Source organism: Scophthalmus maximus, chromosome 22 (assembly GCF_022379125.1).
Source record: "Scophthalmus maximus strain ysfricsl-2021 chromosome 22, ASM2237912v1, whole genome shotgun sequence".
NCBI lineage: Eukaryota > Metazoa > Chordata > Actinopteri > Pleuronectiformes > Scophthalmidae > Scophthalmus > Scophthalmus maximus.
Genome location: NC_061536.1, coordinates 14309648 through 14320693, shown reverse-complemented (window position 1 = coordinate 14320693; position 11046 = coordinate 14309648). Strand labels below are relative to the sequence as shown.

Genomic DNA, 11046 nt, shown 5'->3' with positions numbered 1-11046 from the left:
GTCCCGTGGGAGTCTGTCCTTCCACACCATGTCCTTCCTCCCACCCAGCGACTTCCTGTGGTCCAGAACACAGTGTCTGTACAAACCTTTCCCAGTTTGCATGTGAAAGTCAGCAGCAGTGTCCGGTGGGTCAGCATGACGTACTATTGCTTCAGTTCCATCAGAATAGTCCTGCAGCATCTCCCTCTCCTCACTGTCCAGTCTGTTCCACTCCTTCAGAATGGTCCTGGTGTGGCGGGCTGACCTCAGGCCCAGCAGGGAGGCCACTGCCTCCGTGTTCTGGAGACCAGGACCAGCAGCCTCCACAATCCCCCCAAGTGTCGTCACTCCATCTCCCGTTAGCCTGTCGGTGAGTCCGGGTCTGCTGCCGTCGTGGAGATCCAGCCGGGCCCCCCACACCAGAGGCTCCTCCAGGAGCCAGAACAGAGACGCTGCAGGTCCTAGTCTGGACAACTTTAAAGTCTCCACGCTGTAAAAAGTCCTTGATAAAAGTGAGGCAGTTTACACAAAGGGACAAAACCACAGTCCACTAAGAACAATGAAGCATCGAGACCCAGACCTGCCACCCCACTCAGAACGATGCTGGCCACCGGCCTCCAGACGACATCATCAGTCCCAAATAAAAACCTCTGTACGAACTGGAGTCTAAAAGCAGCAGTCCGGCTCACTAAGTCCACCAATCCCTGCCCACCCTCCTCCTTTGTCAGGTACAAAACACATTGAGGAGTCCAGTGTAGATCGTCCCAAAAAAACCTTAGAATGATCGACTGGAGACTCTTTAAAAGACCAGCAGGGGGCTCCATACATTTCAGTTTGTGCCAGAGGCTGGATGCTACCAAGTTGTTAATGATAAGCACCCTGCCTCTGTATGAGATGTGGGGAAGCAGCCACCCCTTCCCAGGTCATTGCTGTGGTTCCCTGATCCCCCAGATAAACCCCCAGGTGGATGGATAGATACATAGATGATAGATAGATAGATGATAGATAGATGATAGATAGATGATAGATAGATAGATAGATAGATGATAGATAGATGATAGATAGATGATAGATAGATAGATGATAGATAGATGATAGATAGATGATAGATAGATGATAGATAGATAGATAGATAGATGATAGATAGATGATAGATAGATGATAGATAGATGATAGATAGATGATAGATAGATGATAGATAGATGATAGATAGATAGATAGATAGATGATAGATAGATGATAGATAGATAGATAGATGATAGATAGATAGATAGATGATAGATGATAGATAGATGATAGATAGATAGATGATAGATAGATAGATAGATGATAGATAGATGATAGATAGATAGATAGATAGATGATAGATAGATGATAGATAGATGATAGATAGATAGATGATAGATAGATGATAGATAGATAGATAGATAGATGATAGATAGATAGATAGATAGATGATAGATAGATGATAGATAGATGATAGATAGATAGATGATAGATAGATGATAGATAGATAGATAGATAGATAGATGATAGATAGATGATAGATAGATAGATAGATGATAGATGATAGATGATAGATGATAGATGATAGATAGATGATAGATAGATAGATAGATAGATGATAGATAGATGATAGATAGATAGATAGATGATAGATAGATAGATAGATGATAGATGATAGATAGATGATAGATAGATAGATGATAGATAGATAGATGATAGATAGATAGATAGATGATAGATAGATGATAGATAGATAGATTTCAGCTATTGGCCCAGAGGCCTTTTTTTTAAAACATCAACATCTTTTTTCTCCTCGCGCAATCTGGCGGCAGAACAATGTGAGGAAAATCAAAACCTTTACAAAGTGGGACTTTTGTAATGTGGGTGAACCAACTCTCTGAACTGTGACAGCATCTGTTGCAGAAGCCGTCGGAATTTCATCACTAAATTCACCACTTCTCCAGAAACACTTCCTTTTTAAAAATATCCTCTCGTCTTTCACAGTAAATACACAAACACTCGCAGACGCCGACTGTGGACGAACTGCTCACAATCACTGGACAGGTAAAGTTATGATCCATGAATATGTGTTTGTGTTTGTGGTGTTAAAAAACAAATCACCTAATCTCTTTTCTTGCTAATAAATCTTCGGTGCTTGTTGGCTTCCGTGCAGAAGACGAGTTTGGATGTTCTCAGGAGAATTTGTTACTTTTCTGCACCACATGTTTTTCCATGTTTCTTAAAATATGAAAACAAAATGGCAGCGCTGCAGGTGCAGGTTCTCACTTTGAGTCGTCTTGTTATTCGTGGCATTCGACGAATCCACAGAAAGGTTGCTCGCCAGAATTTTAAAAACCAATGTCTGACAAAATAAATTGTGATCTTTGTTCCTAAATAATGTTTTGATCCTTTATTTTCTTGTCTGTTTTTTTAATTATCTTTAATTTAATTTATTCAAACGCTTCTTCACTTCCAGCTGCGATGGTCGTCGGTCTGACGGACGTCGGTTTGCTCATCGCCGTGATGCAAGGTCGGTACTTCCTGGATGTTTCACACCGTAGGAAGTATAGTTGTAGTTAGAGCCACTGTGGTGGAGAAATACACAAATGTATTGAGAGGGAGATATACTCTTGCTTCTGCTGCCCTCTAGTGGCACAAAGTGAAAACACCCTCACAGTGTCCCGCCCATGAGGGGTGGGGCAGTACAGGATCTGCTGTTGTATATTTACATGTTTTTCTTCTCCAGGTGTCTTCAGCAGAACCTGGAAAATAACGCTGCCTCGGAGCATCGAGAGCCTCGGTAACTCCTGCGTCACCGTCCCGTGTCGCTTCGAGGTCCCGGGCAACCAGGAAGCAAACGTGCTGAACTGCTCCGACAGCGGCGTGTGGAGGAGGGGAAGCCTCAGCGGTCCGATCGTCCTGAACTCACTCAATCCTTCCGCCAACGTCTTACAAGTGGGTCGAGTCTTTGTCGGCGAAAAGCTTGTGAGCATCACTTCAGTTGGTTGAAGGTGGTGACTCCTGGAAGTTAAAAAAAAAATTCAAATCCTAAAGTATCAGAATAATCAAAGTAAAAATACATCACACTCAGGACTTCTAGACTATAAGTCGCGAACAGATCTTTATGAAACTCGCTGCATAAGCTAATATTGATAATTGTTTGCACATGAATACATTTGGGGTTACCAAGCATCAAAGGTCAAGGTCACCAGAACCAAATACCCTCAAAATATATTATCTCACATAACTCATGAACCGAAGTTCGTATTGAGATGGGACGGGTGGCGTTGGAATGCTTATTGAAAAGGCAGGTGAGTCACATTTGATTTGATGTCATCTTCATGCAGAAAAATTTGTTCAAAGTTCATAAGTTTTCATCAAATTTGACCTTTCGGTGAACAATGCATTTACAGGTGATCTATCGACCACGTGACCACACGTATGGAAACGATAGCCAATTCTGAGGTCATATACCGCATTTGACCTTTAAAGGTAAAAGGTCAAGGTCACAGTGGCAATTTCTGAGAACCATTTTTGAATGGCCATAAAGAAATTGACGAAATATTTTTTTAGCAGTCCTCATTCATCAGCTCGATGTGTTCATGGAGTCAAATCTGTCGTGGATAAAAGATAAAATGCTGTTCTTGTTTCTCTCATAACTCTCGCAGGGACAAGTTGTCGGCGACTTGAAGAGGAAGAACTGCACCACGATGATCCATCGCTTCTCGAAGAGCGACAACGACGTCTACTTCTTCAGGCTCGACTGTCCCAACCTCAAGTTCACTTTCAGCGACGGCGTCCTCATCACCGCTCAGACAGGTACGACAGAGCTGAATTAGCATCCAGCTAATTGTTGTGGCTTCTCATTCAAATGTGCAAATATTTGACCGAAGTCGTGAGTTTGTCACGTGATTATCAGACTTTTGGTGTTTGGCGACAGAAAAACTACAGGATGTACAGTGTCACCATGAAGTTTTTGCTACGTTCATGGTTCCCAGAGGATGAATCTTCCTGAATCCGACCCCTTGAACCTTCCACCCAGCTTCACGTTGATAATTGTAGTCGTCTGTGAAATATCACAACAGCTATGGGATGGATTGTTATAAGATTTTGCTACACTAACATTGTGAACATGCTAAACGTACCTGTTTAACATTAGCATTTAGCTCACGTCCTCACGGAGCAGCTGCCAAGTCCGTCGACTACTCGTCTTTAACTTGAACATCCACAAAAAACACGTGTAACACACGAGAGGAAAGGGACAAAACTGAAAAAGCAGAGTTTGCCTCCGTTAACCCTGCGATGAGCTATGACGTGGCTCATAACCCAAGAACAAACAAAACGATGAAACACAAGGACCAGGTTTACAGACAAGAGACAGGGACGAAAAAACATTATACTGAATTGGAAGCCAAGGAGTAAAAATGTGTTTCAAGACGGGATTTAGAGACAGGAAGCGTAGGGGCCAGTCTAACGATCTCCCCAACAAGCTGCTGTTTGGAAGTCAAGAGGCGCTAAAAACTCCTGTGAGCACCACATCAGTCGGAGACATCATCAGGCGACTCTGAACGACTGACAACTGTCGCTTCCCGTCTGCGTCCTCCACCTCAGAGCCGCCCCCTCCCCAGCTCACCTTCGTGGATCAGTTGCCAGAGGGGGACCAGGTGAGGATGCAGTGCTCCGCCCCGGTGTCCTGCTCCACCCTGCCCCCCTCCCTCACCTGGTCCCCCCAGGACAGCTCCAGACGGGAGGAGTCACAGATGCTGCAGGTGACGTGTCACTCACCTACTCATTCGGTTTCATCGCTAGAGGGAAAATACATTCAGGCTCCTGAAGCTAAAGGCCAATGTTATTATATTAATATTTTTCTGACACAAATTTATTATTATCAATATTATATTGTTTTAATGGCTAAATTATTCTCCAAAAAACAGAGCCTTGTAATGCAAAATGTATTAAATAAGGCATTTTTGGGGGACTATTTTCAGCTGCAGATTAATCTACGTTTGGTGCGTATGTGTTTGTGTGTGTGTGTAGAGTTCTATGGTTTAGAGGAATAAAGTATCAGACTTTGCATTCACACATAATCAATAAACATCAATGAATTGATGCTTTTGGACTTTTTTTAAGTGGATTTATTGATGATTAAGCAATAATAAAAAAAAATACTTATTTTAATTTTTTCATGCTATTTTATGCTGTACAAGCATATCCAAAATAAAAATACATGCAGAATATTTTTATTTGTCTTTTAGGACACCTTACTTACATATTTTTTTAAATGATTCAGACGAAGATCGGTGTTATTGTTTGTGAGAGAGCGACTCACTCGTTCAGACGTACAATTTGTCATAACGCAATTATATCAATTACAACATATCATCACGCATTAAAAAACTCCCAATGTCATATTAAGAAGTTCAAATAAGCTCCACGGACATGAGTCATTATATACTATTATGATATTAATAGAGCATAAAGTGTATGATAATTTGTCTGATAAAACTTTTGTTTAGATTTCTTCAAACAAAGAGTCCACAGTGATGGGTTCCTCTCCATGTTGTTTCTTTACAACAATATACTAAAGTAATGTAACTGTTAATGCAACGGGATAAAAGGAAGACTCGCCCAGACTGTTTTTATTTCATTACTCATTATTTCCTCTCTCTTTTGAAAGAGCAGAACGAAGACGGGCAGACGACCTTGACATCCACGATGACCTTCATGGCCTCAGCCGACCATCACAACCAGAGCGTCATGTGCTCCGCCTCCTACCTGCTGTCGGAGGGCAGAAGGACGTCGAGAGGAACCCGGAGACTCAACGTCCTGTGTGAGACTCAGTTTGTCCGAACAGACAGCGTCCTCTGCTGGCGAACACGCAGAGGAGAAACCTTGAGTTTCCAGTTTCCAGTTTATTTGTCATATGTACAGTAGAACACAAGGTTACACTGGGCAATCGAATACTTAGTACGAGGCCCGCAGCAGTTCTGTAGTTCAAACAAAAATAAAATAATAATAATAAGGGCAAGCAAGAGAAATAATAAGTGACATTCAATACAGTAAAAGCACGACAGTGACAGTAGGTAACAATGTTACTTGGCATTAATTGAAAATAAAGTTTTGGTGCAAAGTGTCAATAGTATAAGTCACTTACAGCAACAGTATTAATGTATCACTTTCATGCTGCAGCTGGAAAAAGTGGGAACTAATTTCATTAACTTTCAAAGCGTAGCCTGTGAAGTTTATAGAACTTTCATAATAATTTACACTTTATCAGTAGATTATTTTGTATCGGTAATCTAAGTATGTTATAAAATCCTGAACTTGAAGAATAAAGTGGCAGAAAATGCACATTACTCTATTATATTATACATTATACTATTCTATAGAAGTCTTTGAGGAAATGACTCTACTCCTCACTTGATGGATATCGTCAGTAGACAAAGACAAAAACAAATAAAAGAAAAAAGAAATCTTGGATCTGCGACTTTGTTTCCGGATCCTTTCTTGGCCCATGTTCCATCCGTCCACTGAGTTTACTGGGAAAATGTTCAGTAGTTTTTTGGAGGGATGATCCAGCTAACAAACCCTGAAACTCTGGAACTCTGACGATCCAGACAGGCCGCCCATTTTCAGTTTCTTATTCCTGCTTTGAACACCAGGTATCTGTCTGTCGTCCCACAGATGCTCCCAGATTCACTACGGCAACGATCAACACGTCCGGTCCCGTTTCCGAGAGAGAAACTGTGACGTTCGCGTGTTCGAGCGACGCCAACCCTCCTGTCAGACGATACAGCTGGTTCAGAGGCGACCGCGGGAAGGTGACGACAGAACCTGCCGGTTCTTATTTGATTCATTAATTTGAGTTACAAGCTACAAGAGTTGTTGTTCTTGTAGCTGAATGAAAAGAAACCACTTCAGAACAGGTTTTAAAATCAGGAGGAGAAACAGAATCTAGGGATGATGCCTGGTAGGCAGGCGGGAGGGTGACATTATGTTTCTATTTGAGCGAACCCAGAGTTTTGCTCTCTAAGGATTTACTTCATACTCATTCATCTTTATTCACCTTCTTCCATCCATTGACATACAACAGAGAAAAATCTATTTTTACCAAAAAATGTACTGACGATTGAATGAATAGTTGTTGTTTGTTTTTTACTTTAACTGAAGCCTTGTCACACTTGTCCTCATCACAGCTCACCAGGATTGGACAAGGAGCAACACTGGTCCTGCAGGTGAACCCGAAGGACAGCGGGGAGTATCTGTGTGAAGCTCAGAGTCTGAGGGGCTCTCAGAGGAGCAGACCTGTGTTTTTGGAGGTCACCGCCATTCAAGGTAAACTCATAACACGATATATATATATATATATATATATATATATATATATATATATTTGTATGAATTAACTTTTAAAGCCGCACCATCAGGCTCTAACTCTCAGAATCGAGCTGCAGGTTGTGACGTGTGATTCAGAGACGGATGGTTAGATTAGTGAACAGTGGAGGAAATCTAATGTATTCCATTTAAATCTATCTGCAAACAAGAAAACATCCACAAGACACGAAACAAGCATCTGGCAACTAGATTAAATCCCACTGTCGATGTTGTGTTTTGAGTTTTAAGTAATAGTGAAATCTTTCCTCCACCGGTCACTTTGCCTGGAAAAAGGCCGGGATTCTGGGAAATGGAGGAAACTACAAACTTGTGCAAACAAGGCACGTTGTAGAAAAGAAAGTCCTCGATTGCAAAATGAAAGGTGTCTTCCCTTCTGTTTCAGCCACAGGCAGCAGTGAGGGTTCGGTGATGATTCCCTACATTATCTGTGGAGCCGTGTTGCTTCTCTACGTTCTGACTGTTGCTGTCGATTTGTACAAATATCAAAGGTCAGAAAACATTGTACAGTTTGTAACGCTCTCATTTCTCCTTTCGTGCCTAAATAACAGTTTTTGCAGTTTAAAATGTTCAAGATACACAACAATGTATCTCCTCAGTACGTCCTCGTAGCTTTGACTCATTTTCCTTCTGTTTGTTTTTCTTTTCCTGCCAAGTCTTTCCAAGAGGCTGAAGGTAAGAATTTCCTTCTTCCTCTTTAAACAGAGAAGGTGACAGCCAGACGAGAGACGGTGTGAACACACTAGACTAGACATGATAAGGATTTATTTAATCCTGAGCACGTCACAGCCGAGTCAGAGTCTCGTCTTCTCCGTCCGACTGAGGCAGCAAGTCGCATTGACTAACACCGACTGAACGTTAAACATGATGACACGTCTTTTACCCTTTTAATGAGCGAGTCGCTTCATCACAACATGCCTCAATATTGCGATTGCGTCACAGCGGCAATTCGTCCCTCCATTCCCGAGTAACGAAGGATCCAGCGGATGGATCCACCTATCCCAGAATACATTGCGGGTTGGTGACATCTGTGGGCAACTGCAGCTTCGTTGCTAGGTGACAGTGGTAAGGGCGGAACAAGCTGGTGAGGGCAAATAGGAAATCCGCCATAGACCATACCGTCTCATTTTGGTTTCGGCCGTCGCGGTCTCGTTGACAACATCTACCGAAGGCTAAGATGTCACACCTGTCTCCCCTCCCTTTCTGTGGGTCGTCTCTGATTTTTGTTTCACAAACATAGTTTATCTACATGAATGCCATGAAGTGATATTAAGCCTGTGCGTATGTCATTTTGTGATTCATAAGATCTTATTTTAATTTATTTTTGTAGAAGATTGAGCAGAAGGGGGAACACACCTACATCGATCTGCAGACCTTCAGCCTCACCTCCGACTATGACCATCTCAAGGTATCTGAAAACCTTCGCGGAATATTTTCATGACTGAGCGTAACAAGACGAGCTGGAGCAGGAAGACAAGACTCATTTAACCGATTGCAATCTGTTATTCGTGTTCAGGCTTGTTGGAACGCCATCTAAAATGCAGTCAAAGATACTGACTGCATTGCCCTCCCGGCGAACTTCCCTTCATGCAATCTTTGCCTACACAGCGACGTGTAGGTCTCTGCTTCCAGTTTGAACTCAATCACGCAAGCCTTGAGTCCGTCAGTCTGGCAATGCCGTCCCTGTGTAAAAGGAAGTCGTAGACCAGAGGGTTCTCATCTGTTGGGCGTCCCCTCTTCATCTTCGAGAACATTTCATCTGCTCTGAGGGCACATCCTGTCAAAACGCCTCTTAATGCCAAGTTCAGTCACTGTATGACTTCATGTCAGGTGAAACCTCAGATTACACTGTAGTCCTGCAGTCTGATTGGCTGTCGCTAATCCATGTAGATATATAGCTGCCAAGAAATCTAGTCGAAGGAGGCGATGTGTCAGTGAGCCTCTTGAATCGCGTCCATATTGAGTTTACACATAGTGATTGGCGGTTTGACTCCGATCTGGGGTCTCCCCTGGGTATTTTCTCATTGACTTCTATAGAAACAATTAGTGGAGGTGTCGCTCTCTGCTGGTCATTCCAGGGAATGCAGGCTACAGACACTTCTTGGCTGATCAGTTTGTATTTTCATAGAAATATGCATATGCATTACTCTATTCTGTGTCTTCATGTTTCATCTCAACAGTTTAAACCGAAGCCGCCACCTGAAGATGCCGACTATGAGAATAGCATTGCCATGGAGACCACAGTCAAAAATCAGCCACAGCCAAATCGGACCTGAAGGCCTGGGACGAAGATTTGATTCAAGTTGTTTAAACATACATTGTGCATTTGTCAATTAAGGTATAACAAGATTTTGTGCAGATTCAAATATATTGACTCCACATTATCTAGCTTCTTCTTACAAGAATTTCTTGAATCCTATTTCTATTAAAAACAATATTTTTTTTGTCACTGAACCACGTCTGCTTCATCAAGCAGCTTCTTTGACATGTGACACACATTGTCGGGGGTTTTACCGGTACTGACGGTTGATCAGCACCAGCACCACCGTTGTGAAGTTATACTTAGACACAGATCTATATAGAATCTACACTATGCTTCTCTCTCGCAACTTCAATTATTTTTCTGTTTTTATCATGAATCAGAGCGTCATTATTATCTGAGGCTGGAGAGTCCATGGTTGTTATTTGATGTGTAATGGATGAAAGACATGACATGTGTTGATTTATTGCCCAAACAGTAATAACCATAATAGTCAATTTAAAGAGTACCTGTTAGAATATGTTCTTTAATCAAGAAATGCGATAATCAGGTGACACTATGATGTTCGGTCACTGGACACTTTCAGTCACTGCAGCTGAAGCAGAGAGGAGCTTTTCAAATCTGGTGCACAGGTCTGAGGTTCACCATGTCCCGTTCTCAAACAGGTAGGCATGTTACTGTCGCTTTAAGAGAAAGAGCTCTTTGCATGGCTTTGAAGTCCCTTAGTGCCTTTGAAGATTGTAATCTCATAAATTAACTAGTTAGTTCAGTTGAGACTCAGGAACCTGTACCTTTCTGTACGAAGATTACTCAGCTTCGGATGCTCCTGTAAGGGGTTTCGCAAACTGTGGAATAAATGTTTCAGTACTGTGAAGCGTTTCGCTACGACTATTAGTGTACACGAGTCCACCTGAGGAAACCAATGGATCTCAGCTCCCACATTCGTAAGAACACCTAGCTCCATAACGATGGATGGTCACAAGAAGAAGAACGAAGTACGACAAACACAAGGTACTGAGGTTGTGAGTGAAGTTCATCTCTCTAAAGAAGAAAGAGTGAGTCAGGCAGGACCCAAAATGCAGGTATGGAGGAAAATGTATTTAATCAAAAGGCCAGTCTTGCAAGGGGTAAATGAACAAAAACTCAATTTTTAAAAAGGGAATTGGAGGACCGAGAGGTACAGGGCGCTTTAGCTGCTTCGGTTGACGGTTGAAGATCTTGCAGCTCTTCTTTCCAGAAGACGAAGGAGGAGCTGACAGAGTTTTTACCAGACGAACCAGGATCTACATCAGAATCCTCGGAGGGAAGATTTACCCCTGAAAGGTTGAAAGGTTCCTGCTCAGGGGAAGGTGCAAATTTAGATCACAATGTGCCGAAGGGAGAGGAGCTCGAAATGTTTCATAACTGAT

At 42.3% G+C, this 11046-nt stretch overlaps 1 protein-coding gene across 4 annotated transcripts; it reads left to right on the top strand.

The window, feature by feature from the left end:
• Nucleotides 1–1918: 1918 nt before the first annotated feature.
• Nucleotides 1919–9831, top strand: si:ch211-171h4.5 (sialoadhesin). Of its 4 annotated transcripts, none has more exons than XR_007030346.1 (13): nucleotides 1919–2049; nucleotides 2462–2515; nucleotides 2732–2970; nucleotides 3654–3804; nucleotides 4597–4754; nucleotides 5668–5815; nucleotides 6670–6806; nucleotides 7182–7320; nucleotides 7763–7868; nucleotides 8034–8052; nucleotides 8708–8785; nucleotides 8894–8991; nucleotides 9558–9831. XR_007030346.1 is itself a non-coding variant. In XM_047330368.1 (12 exons), exons 2-12 carry the CDS (start codon nucleotides 2467–2469, stop codon nucleotides 9651–9653), a joined length of 1320 nt encoding a protein of 439 aa, XP_047186324.1. In that variant the 5' UTR covers nucleotides 1920–2049; nucleotides 2462–2466; the 3' UTR covers nucleotides 9654–9831. The 4 variants fall into 4 exon arrangements, 2 of the variants coding, with proteins under 2 accessions (XP_047186324.1, XP_047186325.1); XR_007030347.1 differs by having other exon boundaries at nucleotides 8894–8995; XM_047330368.1 differs by lacking the exon at nucleotides 8894–8991 and having other exon boundaries at nucleotides 1920–2049.
• Nucleotides 9832–11046: the final 1215 nt, after the last annotated feature.

Excerpts from the sequence above, each read along its gene's own strand:
- si:ch211-171h4.5 (XM_047330368.1), top strand. The coding sequence starts at position 2,467 with ATGGTCGTCGGTCTGACGGACGTCGGTTTGCTCATCGCCGTGATGCAA. Across the intron at positions 3,805-4,596 it reads CCTCATCACCGCTCAGACAG|AGCCGCCCCCTCCCCAGCTC; the intron begins GTACGACAGAGC and ends CCTCCACCTCAG. Across the intron at positions 8,786-9,557 it reads CCGACTATGACCATCTCAAG|TTTAAACCGAAGCCGCCACC; the intron begins GTATCTGAAAAC and ends TCATCTCAACAG.